The following is a 17,915-nucleotide window of genomic DNA, read 5'->3' as shown; positions in this document are numbered from 1 at the left end:
AGGAGAATCTGATGTTACTAGTAGACTGCGAAGAAAGGAAAATGAAGAACCTCAGACCACACATCCACTGCAGAGATCGAATAAAATCTTACCCAGGGGAAAACCAAACTCCTCTCGAGGACACTCGTGGGGTCCTGCACAAAAGAAGCCAGCAGAGAGCGCTTCTGGCCTTAGGGAGTTTGAGTAGAAGGCCAGCCCTTAAAAAAGGGTGGCCCCTTCCTTGTGGAGAGGCTAGCAGAGGGACAGCTATGCCAATCAGAAAGGGCTCAAAAGAGTTAAATTGTTATTAAAGTTACATGCCACATTCAGATTTATCTGTGGTGTCCTATGTCTAAAGTTTTCTAGTGCTTTATTCATTCTTTTATTCAACAATGTTTATCAAACACTTACTAGTTGCTAGTCTTTGTGTTAGGAAAGGATGGAAGAAAACTCTGTCCAATTTCCCCAATTCACCATGAAGCCCCTTTCTCTTCTATTCTTTAATAATCATTAATAATCCTTGTCTAAAATCCCTCAGCAATTGAATGTCTTTTCCTCCTTTGTTCTGTATATTAAATGTTGACTACGTCATCCACTATTTCAACAAATTAGAAAACTAGGAATAACTCCAGGCCCTTCTTCCCTTCTCCTTTCAATCTGTCCACCCCATCCTACTGGTTTTATATGCTAAACATTTATTAAATTTATCCTGTCTTTTCCCACTATCAGCGTTGCACCTAATCTGGCAATATCTTACCTCTTCTTCACTTTCCAGCGTTATCTGTCAGCACCTTCCTATTCAGAATTTAAATCAAAAATGCTTGAATTACTTAATTTCATACACTCTCCTGCTGTGTCTTGTCTCTACTTTCTCCCCTCCCTGTTTGCCTGGCTTATTCCAGTCCATCTTTTAATATTTATTAGCCCACACATCTCTAAGTTTCTTCCATATTACTTCTTTCCCATCCTTTTCCACCAAATTGCCCCTTCCTGTGTCCCCCAAAAGTCTGCATACATCTTTGTTAATGCTCTTTCCACTTTTTATTTATCACTAGACTATGAGTTCCTTGAAAACAAGGACAGCTCTGTCTTATTCATCTTTATGTCCTGCTCCAGTCCTGTAACATAGTTGGCCCTCAGTGAATATTATTGATATCAGTCAATATCTTTAAATCAATTTGATGGTACCTTTGAGGCCCCAGACAGAAGAGAGTTCTCCAAAGAGAAACATCAGTAAAGTTATCTTTATCCTGGGTTGTATCCCTGGACCCCCTCTTGTAGTAGCTCTTCCTCACATGATGAAGTTTCTGATAGTGAAATCCAGTATTGAAATACATCCCCTTCATTCATACTGATGTTTCTGAGTCGTAATAAGTAGGATAACTCCTTTTTCTTACTGTTTGCCCAAATGGAAGAGGCTCCCTAGAAAGGAAAATACACTAGGTTTGAGATTTAAGAGACTGAAGCCAGTGAATTTCTTTTGCATTGAATTCAGTAAACGCTGGGGTAGCGTAAGGACCCGTGCAGAACTGCAATAGCACAGAGCTAGCAGAGATTAGCAGTGCTTCCCTGCTATTTTGTTTACCGTAATGAACTGGTCAATAAACATCACAAATTGTTTATCTATATAAATCTTGACAGATTACTCTTTATGAAATCCATTTAGCAAGTGAGGTTTTCCCATAAGGATGAAAAATGAAGATTTTAAACAGATTGCGGGAGAAGCCCTAGCTGTACCAGGAGAGTCAGTGTAATAAAGGTTTCTTTATATTAATATTACAAAAACCATTTATCCTGACAAAATCAATATCACAATTCATCTTAGTTTGGTGTTTCTCTTTCTAAGCTTAAAATGTCTTTTTCTTTATTACATATAATTTTGTTTTAATAAATGTGAAATGTATTTCATTTAGTAGATGCTCTTGAGGAAGGATAACTTATAAAATGACATCAAACCTGTAGCTTATTTGCTAAGGAGTCTTGGAAATGTTTAAAATTATATTTGAGAGGCTGAGAAATTTACAGGAATCATTTTGCTTAAACTTTAATTACAAAATTATCCCCAGTGTCCTTTAGGCTAGAAACAAACTATAATATTCAGAAAAGTCTCCTGTAAACTTCATCCAGGTAAAAATCTCTCTTATTAAGTCAAGCAATTATAAGTCAGAGAAGATCCATATAAAAAGAGTTGAGTTAAGAGACTGTGAAACCAGTAAGAGTCATATTTAGTTACTCAAAACACTATGTGGTTTCCTAAGAAGCAGTTTATTTATTCGATTTGGATTTGGAACTTAATATCCCATGGATATTGACAGAGCTGACTTGGAGTTAAGCATGTAGCAGTTAGCAGGAAGAAAATAGATCTCCATCAAGGAAGGGAATTATACACTGGAAACTATTACTCTAAATGTACTGTATGGAAAATAAATGTGATTGTCTCATGAGTGAATGGTAATAAAAGCTGAAATACTCAAGAGACACTTATTCATGAGTGGTGTAGTGATATATATGTGCATTGAGAGAAGCTTGTCTCTTATTGTTTATGCTTACCAATATTATACTAACAGCCGACAAACAATATATTCTAAGTAATAGCATATAATGAAGTTAGGAGCAAATTAAATATTTTGTTGCTTCTGTAATTCCATTTTAATTTCCATGCATAATTTTCGTCAGCTCTAATACTTAAATAGGCTAAACAAGATATCTGTTTGAGATGGAATTCTGTCTACACGTAAAGGACATCCTGTAGTTGTTTGGAGGGGAAAAATGTACTCTTATCATGACAAAAAAGGGCAAACTACGGTGTAGTAGTTTTTGAGACATACTGTACTTTATTTACTCCCAAGGTGATATTAGTCCATAAAACAAATTTTCAGCTTATTTAGCAGCCTTAGCTTTTATCAGCTTTTTTAAGGGTGTTGAATGATTACCCAGGAGATCACACGGTGAAAGTTGCAGTGAGATGAAGTAACTCTATCCATCCAGCATCTTTATTAGAAAATATAGGTGAAGCCATACTGTGCATGTTGTTTTCAATGTGCCCTCTGGAAAGCTCCTCTTTAAAGGTCATGGTCTTTGTATGTGTGATGTTTTGCTTAACGCTTCATGCTGTGCTGGGCTCTGCTATGTTTAGTTGCTCAGTCATGTCTGACTCTTTGCAACCCAATGGAATGCAGCCCGCCAGGCCCCTCTGTCCATGAGGATTCTCCAGGAAAGAATACTGGAGTGGGTTGCCATGCCCTGCAACCCAGGGATCGAACCCAGGTCTCCCACATTGCAGGCAGATTCTTTACCATCTGTGCCACCAGGGAAGCCCTAAGGCTTCATGGTGGTACTATCCCAGTCTATGACATTGACATGCTCCGAGTGAAAAATTCACTCTGAAGGAACGAGTCTTAGTTACTATCATGGTAAAATGCCAAGACTGATTTTTACAATCAACTTTGAGTCCAAGAAATTTAAGTTGAAATGAAGTTCTTTCATTATGTTTGCATTGATAGCATCTCTTCATAGATCAGAATAATGCTCTCATCATTTTGGGTAAAGGAGTTTAATACAAAAGTTAAAAATGATATATAACATATGTAAGGCATCAACAGTATTTGAACATATCTTCCTCAAACTGTTTTCTTAGCAAAATTTAGTCTTTATTAAGCTATATAATTTTGACTCTTTAAAAGACTGTAGGATTACAAGACTTTTAGGGGGAGCCATAATTATCACACCCAGTTTTCTATTTCACAGCTTGAAAGATACTTAGATAATTTTATGGGTGCACGTTCAGTCGCTCAGCCATGACCTGCTCTTTGCAATCCCATGAGCTGTAGCCTGCAAGGCTCTTATGTCCATGGGGTTCTCCAGAGAATACTGGAGTGGGTTGCCATTTCCTCCTCTAGTTTGGGTATTGAATCTTAATTTTTAGCTATCGGGAGAACTGCTTTTGTAAGGATGAGAAGTTTACAGTGTTCTTAATGGAGCAACTAGCATGCAAAATAAGTCACAAGAGGTATCATTGCATATAAAAAAGCAATGTAACACTTTCTTGCTATTAATTAATGTACAAAGAGAAGGCTTTGAAGAGATTTTATTGTGAATAGCATTTTGATAAAGGTATCTTTCTGTTTTATTTTGTGTTTGTTTAGCTCAAGAATCTTTTTCAATATACCAGTTAAAACAGACTATTTTTTTTAAATTTTTTATTTTTCAGTGGGTTTTGTCATAAATTGATATGAATCAGCCATAGAGTTACACGTATTCCCCATCCCTGTCCCCCATCCCACCTCCATCTCCACCCGATTCCTCTGGGTCTTCCCAGCCCACCAGGCCCGAACACTTGACTCATGCATCCACAGTGTTATAAATAGATGTAACTTTTTTCATGGATTGATAATCAAAGCGTTATTTTCTTTAATGGTTTATTTGTCTTATTTTCAGATGTCAGCCTTGCAATTGTCATCTCTCAGGAGCCTTAAATGAAACCTGTCACTCGGTCACGGGCCAGTGTTTCTGTAAACGATTTGTTACTGGATCAAAGTGTGATACCTGTGTTTCCAATGCAAGCCATTTGGATATCAGCAACCCATTGGGCTGTAGCAAAAGTAAGTGAACTCTGGTCCATGCATGAAGCAACATCACACAGGGCAGTGTCTCATTAATTTCTTTCTTCATTGAGAACCCATCAGAAAGGCTTAGGTACAATTTGGAGAATTTAAGTGAGAAATGAAAAAAAAAAAAAAACCACTAAATGAAATCTGGGTTCTTTTCCTTGATTAGAGCATTGAATATAGTTATGCAATTATCTGAGTAGTGGGAAATTTACACTGGTCTGTTGGAATGGTATTGCTAGCAAGGTGACTATAGTCTTGGTTTACCCCAGACTGAAGGTTTTCCCAGAATGTGAGACTTACCACGTAAAATTTAGGATAGCATTGTGAAACTGATATGACTGGTTAACTTGCCACTTAAGAACATTTCCAGGTGATTTCCATAGGAAATGGAAGATTTATACTTATTTGTTGTGAGGTTTATGTCCTTCTATCCTCCCAGTTTTATGGACACTATGCTGCTATTAGATGTTTATTGATATTGTAGCAATTATTATCATTGTTTATCGCTGCATGTTACTCATGTAATTGATATTCCTGTCTTTCTACTTTAAGTTGTATTAGTTGTTTCAACATCTCTCACTTTTTTGTGTTAACTCTTAGAAGCCAAAAGTTACATCATAGTGTCTTTTGACTTCTCAACATTATTCTTCAGCGCCTTGAAGTGGCTTCTCAAGATCACTTGCAATATGCTACAATTTCATAGCATATTGGTGATTTCTCTATATTTGCCTCAAGATAGTATATCCTTGCCTTTCCCAGAATGCCCAAGAAATACCTACTAAGAACATGTGGTAAGGATTCCTCAATAATATATTGCACAATGCATTTTCTCCTTGAGGTGTTGTGAGACCATATCATGAGTCACAATGCTAGGAAATGCCACAAGTCCAGACAAATCATCATAAACAAGCATGCCTGGAAGAGTGCTGTCTATATTTAAGGGAGAGACAGAGAAGTAATAAGACGTTGAGTTCCACAGCAGTTCCACTAGATTTTGAGGTAGTGAAAGGCAGGGTGTAGCTAATGATTAAAAAGACATATTCAGCTTTTGTATCTGTGTGTTTTATCTTCAGTATCCTGTGTTTCATTGATCTCTCTGGATTTTAGTATAAGCAAAACCATAGGTATTTATGTTAAACTTGGGAAAAGAGTATAATAATTGCCTGTGTGTGTAAATATAGTCTAAACACCAATCTGGATTCACTGAACATTTAATTAATATTTATTATTCATTGATTAACTATGTAATTGATGGATTTGTGAGCAATAGAAATTCGAGCATATTTCCTTGGTTGCCAGTCATAGAAATCATTTATAATAGAATTGTGACAGTTTTACATTCACATATGGAATCATAGCAATGTTTTGATCGGTTCTGCCACAAATGTTGTATGAAAATATAAGCATCTGCCCCATTTTCACTACCTGTGCTCACACTTGAGACACAGTCTAGGAATTACACCTCGGGCAAAAGTGGATGGTCTGGTCACAAAACCTGGCCTACCTTTCATAGTAGTGGTAGACATTTACTTTTATGTTAAGATTTTTCTTCTCTGGGTTAAATATTTTTAGTCTGTCCAAAGGCTTTCAATTCTTAATAGTTAAAAAAATTGCATATTTATAATTACTCTTTTCTGGATATGGTCCTTTTGGCTTTCTATCTCTTTAAAATTGTAATCCTTAGTATGGAACACGTTCGTCCAGCTTCTTATGGTGGTGGTTTTGCTGCTTCTGTTTTAGGCTGGGGTTTCACAATGTTTACAAAACAAAGTTGGAAGCTCAGCATCAATAGAGGTAAAGCATTTTAAAAATTAGACAGGGTTCCTGCCCTAAAGAAGCACACAGCACAGCCAATAAGCATGATGCACACAGTGAGAATAAAAAGGAGTAAATGAAGGGCGCAGAAAAGGGCTAACTGTGGGATGAATGTGAAGGGGGCCGCTTTCTGTCCTGTTCCACGCTGATTTTCCTGTGATCCTGGCTTTTTATCCCAGCAACAGGCAGAATAACCAACTGCACAAAGATAGGATGCTATTGAAAGGAACGTAGTGCTATCTATTGTTGAAACTGTGAACTACCTCGGCTGTGTATTTTTCTGTGTCCGACTAATTTCAAGAATCTGATTTGGGAACCACAGTATTGTAACTATTTTCTTTTACACTGCCTTAGCCATTGACAAAAGCTTAGCGATATCATCTGTGATCTCTTTTAAGACAGAGAATCAGGGTGGGAATCCTAGGATATACTTTCTAGAATGCAGGAGAATAAATTAAACTAAAGTAGTTAGACCCTCTCTCATAGTCTAACTTATTATGTAATTTAGTTTCCTTATTATGTTATTTAGTTCTTTCCTGTGAATAACTGTTGTATGCTTTTAAAATGATAGTCATTCTCTTTGATACAGAGATAGACACAGAAGGTATTAAAGAGTTCTGCTTTCTGAGCGCTTTCCTACTGAATGACATACCATTTGCCCTAAGTTTCTGGCTCTGAATTTAACTAAACAAACAAATATATTTATGTATGCATATGTCATGTATGTACCTAAATCTTTTTGATACTCAACTCACATTTATATTTATTCTTGATTATTTAGTGGTAGTCTTTCACATTTTTATCTCTACTTCTCAGACAGGATCTCATAGTTCTCCTTTAAAAACTATTTTATTGTGATAAAATATCATGCATTAACTTTACCATATTAACTATTTTTAAATGTACAGTTTGGAGATGTTAGATATTTTCATAATGGTGTGCAGCCATGACTACCATCCATCTCCGTTAACTGTTTTCTGCTTGTGAAACTGAAACTCTATACTCATTAAGCAGTAATATCCCTCCCCCTACCTCCTGGCTACCATAATTTTACTTTCTGTCTCTATGATTTTTAATAATCTAAGTATTTTATATAAGGAATAACATAAAGTATTTGCCTTTTTGTTACTTTTGTTAGGTATTCTGCTTATTTCACTTACCATATGTCCTCCAGGTTTATCCATATTTTAGCGTATGCCAGAATGACCTTCCTTATAAGACTGAACCATATCCCATGACATGTATATACCACCTTTTACTCACCCATTCATCTGTTAATACACAGATACTATGCTTTAGTTGCTGTCATGCTTTAGGTTTTTTGAATAATGTTTTACGAATATGGGTGTACAAAGATCTCTTCAAGATTCCACTTTCAATTCTACTGGGTGTATTCTCAGAAGTGAGATTGCTGAATCATATGGTAATTCTACTTATACTTTTTGGAGGAAGCTGCTTTTTCACAACAGCTTTACCATATTACATCCTTGCCAGCAGTGCCCAAGGATTCCATTTCCCTACCATCGTCAACATTTCTTTCCTGTTTATTTAAAGTAGCCTTCCTAATAATATAAATGTTATCTCACTGTAATTTTGTAGATGTGCATTTCCCCAGTGGTTACTGATATTGAGCATCTTTTCATGTCCTTGCTGGTTACTTGTGAAGATTCTTTTACAAATATCTAATCAAGTACTTTACCCTTTCTTAATTGAATTTTTTTGTTGTTTTTGTTGAGTTGTAGGAGTTCCATATATATTACGGAAGCTGGTCCCTTGCCAGGTATATGATTTGCAAATATTTTCTTTCATTCTGTGGGCTGCCTTTTTAATCTGTTGATAGTGTCTTTGGTGAACAAATTATAAATTTTTTGATGGCCTCCTATTTGTCTATTTTTCTCTTTTGTTACCTGTGGTTTTAACATGTGAGAAATCATTGCCAAACTCCATGTTGCAAAGCTTTTTCCCTGAGTTTTCTTATTAGAATTTTATAGTTTTAGGTCTTTCATTTAAATCTTTGATCTATTTCAGTTAATTTTTATAGATGATGTTAGATAAGGATCCATCTACATTCTTTTGCATGTAGATGTCCAGTTTTCTGAGTTTCATGAATAGACTTTACTACCCCTATTGAATCGTCTTGGCTTCCTTGTTAGAGATCATTTGACCATATAGGTGGGTTTTTATTTCTGGACTCTATTCCCTTGGTTTAAATATCTGTCTTTATTCCAGGGCCACATTATTTGATTACTGTAGTTTTGTTGTAGGTTTGTTATCAAAAAGTGTACATCTTCCAGTTATGTTCTTTTTCCAGATTGTTTTGATTATTTTCAAGTCCCTTAAGATTGCATATGGATTTAGAGAATTTCCTACTTCTGCAAAAAATGTCACTGATGTTTTGACAAAGATTCTATTAAATTTGTAGATTTCTTTGGATAGTGTTGGCATTCAACAATTTTAAGTCTTCCAATCCATGGTTGGGTGTGTTTCCATTCCTTTAAGTCATCTTTAATTTCTTTCAACAAAGTTTTATAATTTTCGGTGTGTCTTTTGTCTCCTTGATTAATTTAATTCCTAAGGATTCTTTTTGATGCTATCGTAACTGATTGTTTTCATAATTATCTTTCCAGATTTTCCATTTTTAGTGTATAGAGATCCTATGGACTTTTGTTTGCCAGGCCTGCTGTTCAGTTTATCTGACTCTTTTGCAACCCCATGAACTGTAGCCCACCAGGCTCCTCTGTCCATGGAATTTTCCAGGCAAGAATTGTGGAGTGAGTTGCCATTTCCTCCTCCAGAGGATCTTCCTGAACCAGGGATTGAACCCATGTCTCCTGCGTCTCCTGCATTAGCAACTGATTCTTTACCACTGAGCCAGCTGGGAAGCCTACTCATTTTTGTTTATTGACTTTGTATTATATTTTGCAGCATTGCTTAATTCATTTATTAGTTCTAAATGTTTTGTGTGTATGTGGAATCTTTAGGGTTTTCTACATAAAAGATCATCTATAAACAAAGATAATTTTCCTTTTTGATTTGGGAGTCTTTTATTTTTGTTTCATGTCTAATAGCTCTGGCTAGAACTTGCAATACTATATTGATTGAGTAGAAATGATGACAGCAGGAATCCTTGTGTTGTTCCTGATCCTTGAGAAAAATCTTTAAGTCTTCAACCATTGAGTGTGATATTTGCTGAAGGTTTATTCATATATGAATTTTATTATTTTCCTTTTATTCCAGTTCATTTATTTATTTTTTTGAAGGGATGTGACTTTTTTTTTTTTTTTTTTTTTGGGGTGTGACTTTTATCAAATTGTTTTCCTGTATCAGTTTGGATGATTATGTGGTTTAAATTTTCCTCATTCTGTTAATGTGATGTGTTGATTGATCAATTTATGTGTGCTGAAGCATCTTTGCATTCCAGGAATTAGTCCCACTTGATCATGGTATATAATCATCCCAATATGTTGCTGAATTTCATCTGCTGGTACTTTGTTGAGGATATTTTCATCAATTCATGAGATATATTGTTCTGTAGTTGTCTTTTCTTTTGCCTTTTTCTGGCTTTGGCATCAGGAAAATATTGACCTCATAGACTGAGTTAGGAAGGGTTCCCTCCTCTTCAAGTATTTGGAAAAGTTTGAGAAGAATTAGTATTGGTTTTTATTTAGTTTGATATACTTTACCAATTAATTAATCAAGTCCAGGACTTTTCCTTGTTGCAAGATTTTGATTACTGATTCAATTTCATTACTAATACAGGTCTATTCAGATGCTTTATTTTTTTGTGCTTTAGTCTTGGTAAGTTTTGTCTTTCTAGGAATTTGTCCTTTTCATTGAGATTATCCAGTTTGTTGGTGCACAACATTATGAAAGTGTTTAATATCACTTAACTGTACATTTAAAAATGGTTAACTTGCCAAATTTTATGCTATGTATATTTTACCACAGTAAAATTGCTTTAAGGAAAGCTGTAGGATCCTCTGTAAATAGAGATTTTAAAATGTGGATGATAAAAAAGGATAAATATAAATGTGAGTTGAATATAAAAAAGATTTAAGTACATATATAACCTATGCATACATAAATATCTGACTGACTACAAAAAGGGTAAGAAGAGAAAAATAAAAGGACAGAGTACTGGCTTTTAAAATTCTTGTTAAAGTCCTTTTGATCTCTGAGGGGAGTTCTTGCAGTAGTGCAGATGGTTGAACAATGGCCACTGTCCTTTTTGTCTGCAACTCTGTGATAAGAAGCAACAATCAGCAATCAGAGCACAGATTCCGAGTATTTGGACAAAAGGGTCTTTTTGCCCACTCTAGTTCCTGCAGGCTGTATGCACTCTGTTCCAGAAACACGTGTGCAGCTTCATTTCATGGAGCAGGGGTGGGAGATGGGTACTTCTACTGGACAAAGAGCTGAAATTGATCAAAATTAACTGCAATTTACCATTCAACCCTTCCCCTGGAAGTTGCAAGCTTTCAATAGACTCCAGAGTTCCAAGGAGGTTATACTAGATTCTGCCAGTGCAAACTGTTGTCTTGGTGGGAAAACAGATTCCTGGTTCTTCCTATGCTGCCATCTTCCCAGAAATCTATCAATCTCTTATTATATTAACAGCTTTATTGAAGTATGATTTATATCTCATAAATTTAACCATTTTAAGTGTACAGTTTGTTGAATATCACTAAATTTATTGTTGTGAAAGCATAACTATAATCCAGTCATTAAATATTTCTATCACTTCAGAAAAGTTCCCGTGTACCCATTTTCAGTCAATTCCCACTTCAACTTCAAGTAACTTGTTATCTAGTTCCTGACACAATTTTGCCTATCTAAAATATTTAATATAAATGAAATCATACAATATTTAGGTTTTTGTATCTGACTCCTTTCTCTTAGCACTGTATTTTTGAGATTCATCCATTTTTTTTTTTCTCAGTAGTTAATTCCTTTTAATTGCTGAGTAAGATACCATTTACTATATTTTGTTTATACATTGAGTTGTTGCACGTATTAATTGTTTCCAGTGTTTATCCATTATGAATAACACTATCATGAACACATGGGTACAAGTCTTCATGTGGACATGTTTTTATGTCTCTTAGGTTTGTCTCAGAGCATAGTGAGTATATGGTGAATGTGATTTGAACTTTTTCAGAAACTTTCAAGTTATTTACCATCATGGCTGTACTATTTTGCATTTCTACATATAGTTTTTGGGAGATCCAGTTTCTCTATGACCTCAGCAGTGTTGGCATTGACCATGTATCATTATGGGCTTCCCTGCTGGCTCAGACAGTAAAGAATCTGCCTGCAATGCAGATAGACCTGGGTTCCATCCCTGCGTTGGAAAGATTTCCTGGAGAAGGGAATGGCTACCCACTGCAATATTCTTGCCTGGAGAATCCCCATGGACAGAGAAACCTGGCAGGCTTCAGTATATGGGGTTGCAAAGAGTCAGACATGACTGAGTGACTTTCAATATATTATTATAGTCACTTTATGTGTGTGAGATAGTAGTATCTCATTGTAGTTTTTAATTTGCATTTTTTTGTACTGACGAATGCTTTTGAGTACCTTTTCATGTTTTTATTTACTGTACCTGTGTTTTCCTTGGTAAATGTTTTTTTATGTCTTTTGCCCATGTTTTAATTGAGTTGCTTATCTTACTGAGTTAAAGAATTCTTTATATACTTGAGATACAAATTGTAATTATTTCCTCCCATTTTGTGAATTATATTTAAAATTTTCTTAATGGTGTGTTTTTAAATCCAAGAGCTTTTAATTATGATGAAGTGTAATTTACCAAAGTTAATATTTTTTTGTTGAATCATAACTTTTTGCATTTTATCCAAGAAATTTTTCTTGACCCAGTGCAACAAAGATTTTATCCTGTATTATCATATGAAATTTTCTTTTTTTAGCTTTCATATTAGGTCTATTATTAGCATCTTTCTTCTTTATTTCATTTTTATTTTTTGAAACATGGATATTCAAATGTTCTATCAACATACTTTTAAAATGATTATAACCTTTCCTTATTAAGCTATCCTGGTGTATAGGCAAAAAATCAACTGACCCAATGGCTAACATTATACTTATATTCATATAGTTCAGTTCAGTTGCTCAGTCGTGTCCGACTCTTTGTGACCCCATGAACCACAGCACTCCAGGCCTCCCTGTCCATCACCAACTCCCAGAGTTTACTCAGACTCATGTCCATTGAGTCAGTGATGTCATCCAACCATCTCATCCTCTGTCGCCCCCTTCTCCTCCTGCCCTCAATCTTTCTCAGCATCAGGGTCTTTCAAATGAATCAGCTCTTTGCAACAGGTGGCCAAAGTATTGAGCTTCAACTTCAGCATCAGTCCTTCCAATGAACACCCAGGACTGATCTCCTTTAGGATGGACTGGTTGGATCTCCTTGCAGTCCAAGGGACTCTCAAGAGTCTTCTCCAACACCACAGTTCAAAAGCATCAATTCTTCGGGGCTCAGCTTTCTTTATAGTCCAACTCTCACATCCATACATGACCACTGGAAAAACCATAGCCTGGACCTTTTTTGGCAAAGTAATGTCTCTGCTTTTTAATATGCTGTATAGGTTGGTCATAACTTTCCTTCCAAGGAGTAAGTGTCTTTTAATTTCATGGCTGCAGTCACCATCTGCAGTGATTTTGCAACCCCCCAAAATAAAGTCAGCCACTGTTTCCACTGTTTCCACATCTATTTGCCATGAAGTGATGGGACTGGATGTCATGATCTTAGTTTTCTGAATGTTGAACTTTAAGCCAACTTTTTCACTCTCCTCTTTCACTTACATCAAGAGGTTCTTTAGTTCTTCTTCACTGTCTGCCATAAAGGTGGTGTCATCTGCATATATGAGGTTATTGATATTTCTCCCGGCAATCTTGATTCCAGCTTGTGCTTCTTCCAGCCCACCGTTTCTCATGATGTACTCTGCATGTAAGTTAAATAAGCAGGGTGACAATATACAGCCTTGACATACTCCTTTCCCGATTTGGAACCAGTCTATTGTTTCATGTCCAGTTCTAACTGTTGCTTCCTGACCTGCATATAGGTTTCTCAAGAGGCAGGTCAGGTGGTCTGGTATTCCCAATCTCTTTCAGAATTTTCCATAGTTTGTTGTGATCCACACAGTCAAAGGTTTTGGCAAAGTCAATAAAGCAGAAATAGATGTTTTTCTGGAATTCTCTTGCTTTTTCAATGATCCAGTGAATGTTGGCAATTTGACCTCTGGTTCCTCTGCCTTTTCTAAAGCCAGCTTGAACACCTGGACATTCACGGTTCATATATTGCTGAAGCCTGGCTTGGAGAATTTTGAGCATTCCTTTACTAGTGTGTGAGATGAGTGCAATTGTGCAATAGTTTGAGCATTCTTTGACATTGCCTTTCTTTGGGATTGGAATGAAAACTGACCTTTCCTAGTCCTGTGGCCACTGCTGAGTTTTCCAAATTTGCCAGCATACTGAGTGTAGCACTTTCACAGCATCATCGTTTAGGATTTGAAATAGCTCAACTGGAATTCCATCACCTCCACTAGCTTTGTTTGTAGTGATGCTTCCGAAGGCCCACTTGACTTCACATTCCAGGATGTCTGACTCTAGGTGAGTAATCACACTGTCATGATTAACTGGGTCATGAAGATCTTTTTTGTACAGTTCTCTGTGTATTCTTACCACCTCTTCTTAATATCTTCTTCTGTCAAGTCCATACCATTTCTGTGCCTTATTGAACCCATCTTTGCATGAAATGTTCCTTGGTATCTCTAATTTTCTTGAGATCTCTAGTCTTTCCCATTCTATTGTTTTCCTCTATTTCTTTGCAGTGATTGCTGAGGAAGGCTTTCTTATCTCTCCTTGCTGTTCATTGGAATTCTGCATTCAGATGCTTAATTCTTTCCTTTCCTCCTTTGCTTTTTGCTTCTCTTCTTTTCACAGCTAATTGTAAGGCCTCCTCAGACAGCCATTTGCTTTTTTGTATTTCTTTTTCTTGGGGATGGTCTTGATCCCTGTCTCCTGTACAATGTCATGAATCTCTGTCCGTAGTTCATCAGGCACTCTATCAGATCTAGTCCCTTCGATATATTTCTCACTTCCACTGTATAATCATAAGAGAAATGATTTAGGTCATACCTGAATGGTTTAGTGGTTTTCCCTACTTTCTTCAATTTAAGTCTGAATTTTCCAAGAAGGAGCTCATGATCTGAGCCACAGTCTGCTCCTGGTCTTGTTTTTGCTGACTGTTTAGAGCTTTTTCATCCTTTTTTTTGTTTGTTTGCTTTGTTTTTCATTTATTTTTATTAGTTGGAGGCTAATTATTTTACATTGTTGTAGTGGTTTTTGCCATACTTTGACATGAATCAGCCATGGATTTACATGTGTTCCCCATCCTGATCCCTCCTCCCCATCCCATCCCATCCCTCTGGGTCTTCCCAGTGCACCAGCCCTGAGCACTTGTCTCATACATCCAACCTGGGCTGAGATCTGTTTCACACTTGATAATATACATGTTTCAATGCTATTCTCTCAGATCATCCCACCCTCGCCTTCTCCCACAGAGTCCAAAAGTCTGTTCTATACATCTGTGTCTCTTTTTCTGTCCTGCATATAGGGTTATCGTTACCATCTTTTAAAATTCCATATATATGCGTTAGCTTCTCCATCTTTGGCTGCAAAGAATATAATCAATCTGATTTTGGTGTTGGCCATCTGGTGATGTCCATGTGTAGAGTCTTTTCTTGTGTTTTTGGAAGAGGGTGTTTGCTGTGACCAGTGCGTTCTCTTGGTAAAACTCTATTAGCGTTTGCCCTGCTGCATTCTGTACTCCAAGGCCAAATTTGCCTGTTACTCCAGGTGTTTCTTGACTTCCTATTTTTGCATACCGAGGCCTATAATGAAAAAGACATATTTTTGGGGTGTTAGTTCTAAAACGTCTTGTAGTCTTCAAAGAACCATTCAGCTTCTTCAGCATTACTGGTTGGGGCATAGGCTTGGATTACCATGATATTGAATGGTATGCCTTGGAAACAAACAGAGATCATTCTGTTGTTTTTGAGATTGCATCCAAGTACTGCATTTTGGACTCTCTTGTTGACTGTGATGGACACTCCATTTCTTCTAAGGGATTCCTGCCCACAGTAGTAGATAGAATAGTCATCTGAGCTAAATTCACCCATTCCAGCCCATTTTAGTTCAATTATTCCCAGAATGTCAATAGTATTAGTGGTATTCAATAGTATTGTATTAGTATTGTATTCAAATACTAATAACTTTTCCACTCAGATCAAGCATATTACAAGGATGCCTACTTTTGTGGCTGTTATTCAACATTATACTAGAAGTTCTAACCAGAACAAATAGATAAGAAAAAGAAATAAAAAGGCATCCAAATTTGAAAGAAGTAAAGCTATCTCTGCTTGCAGATGACATAATCCTATATAGAGAAAATTCCAAAGAATCCACAAGAAAGCTACTAGAGCTAATAAACAAATTCAGCAAAGTTGCATGATACAAGATCAATACCTAAAAGTAGTTGTGTTTCTAATAATGAACAAAAGAAAAGGAAATTAAGAAAGCAATTCTGTTTACTGTGGCATCACAATGAATACAATTGTTAGTAATAAATTTAAGAAGAAGAAAGACTTGAACACTTGAAAACTATAAAAACATTCCTAAAAAATTAAATAAGGCATAAATTATTGAAAGACATTCCATATTGTAGATTGGGAGATTTAATATCGTTAAAATGTCAAGACCACCAGCAGTCCTCAGAGTCAGTCAAATTCCTATCAAAATCCCAATGGCATTTTTTTGCAACAATAGGAAAACCCATCTTAAATTAAAATGAAATCTCAAGGCTAAAACAAATCTTGGAAAAGAAGACAATTGGAATACCTTTTCATGCTGGAGGACTCACAGTTCCTGATTTCAAAATAATGAGAAATCTACAGTAATCAAAATAATGTAATGGCATAAATATATAGACCAAAGAAATAGATTAGTAAACCCATAGATAAACCCTTATATACTGGTCAGTTGATTTAAACAAGGGTGTTTAGACCATTTAATGAATAAAGGGTGGTCTTTTGAATAAATAATATTGGGGAAACTTATTCATATGCAAAAGATTGAAATTGAACATTTACCTTTCACCATATATAAAAATTAACTAATGATCGATCAAAGACCTAAACTTAAGAGCCAAAGCCGTATGAAAAACATAAGATAAAAGCTTCATCCCTTTAGATTTGGTAAGATTTTCCTTGATATGACACAAAAGTCAAAGAAAAAAAAACCAGGAAAAAGATAAATCTGAGTTCTTCAAAATTCAAAATTTTGGCATCAAAATACACTATTAACAGAGTGAAAAGACAACTCACAAAATAGGAGAAAATAATATAAATCAATATCTGATAGGGGATTAGTATCTAGAATATTTGAAGAACTATAGCTCAACAACAAAAACCGAAGAATTTAATTTAAAAAAGGACAAAGGATTTGAATAGGTGTTTTTGAAAGAAAATATACATATAGTAAATAAACACTTGAAAAGATACTCAATAGCATTGTTTATTAGGGAAAGCAAACCAAAACCATAATGAAATACCATTTTACACTCACTTAGATGCCCCATCTCAACATATGTAAAATAACAAGTTTGGCAAGGCTACAGAGAAATTGGTACAGTTATGCATTGCTGGTGGGTCTGTAAAATGGTGCAGTCATTGTGGAAAATAGTTTGATGCTTCCTAAAATGTTAAACACAGAATTACTATATAATCTAGCAATTTCTCCCCTTAAGTAAATATTCTTAAGAATTAAAAGCAGTAACTTAAGCAGATATATGTATACCAGTATTTATGTAACAATAGTCACAATACTCAAAAGGCAGAGAAAACCGAAGTGTCCATCAAAGGATAAGTATATAAGAAAAATGTGATATATACACACAATTGAATATCTTTCATCCATAAAAATGAATGATAATGAGCTAATATTTATTATAAGAGCTAATATTTATTATAATATGGTTCCCAAGGACAGAGGAGCCTGGCGGGCTCTAGTCCATGGCGTCACAAAGAGTCAAACACAACTAGTGACTGAGCATGCACAACATGGTTAAACTTTGAAAACATTATGCTAAGCAGAATAAGTCAAATGAAAAAAAAAGTATTACATAATTGCATTTATATGAGATACCTAGAATAGGCAAATTCATACACGTACACAGGGTTTGCCAGGTGGCGCTACTGGTAAAAAACCCATCTGCCAATGCAGGAGACTCCAAAGATGTGGGTTCAATCCCTGGGTTGGGAAGATCTCCCAAAGGAGGAAATGGCAACCCACTCCAGTGTTCTTGCCTGGAAAGTCCTATGGACAGAGGAGCCTGGCGGGCTACAGCCCAGGAGGCTACAAAGTCGGACATGACTGAGCACACACATGATATACATAGCAAAAGTAAAGAGGCTGTGCAAGGGGAATGAAAAGTTG

The 17,915-nt window shown here is 35.9% G+C and overlaps 1 protein-coding gene across 1 annotated transcript in view; it reads left to right on the top strand.

Annotated features, from left to right (window-relative positions):
* USH2A (usherin) overlaps positions 1–17,915 on the top strand; it is a 905,205-nt gene that overhangs the window by 196,323 nt on the left and 690,967 nt on the right. The window contains exon 14 of the mRNA XM_065936753.1: positions 4,417–4,580. Coding sequence (XP_065792825.1) covers positions 4,417–4,580 — 164 coding nt within the window. The remainder of the gene's footprint in view (positions 1–4,416; positions 4,581–17,915) is intronic.

The sequence above is a fragment of the Muntiacus reevesi genome, chromosome 5 (assembly GCF_963930625.1).
Source record: "Muntiacus reevesi chromosome 5, mMunRee1.1, whole genome shotgun sequence".
NCBI lineage: Eukaryota > Metazoa > Chordata > Mammalia > Artiodactyla > Cervidae > Muntiacus > Muntiacus reevesi.
The sequence above is the reverse complement of the archived record's forward strand: the minus strand, read 5'-3'. Positions and strand labels throughout refer to the sequence as shown.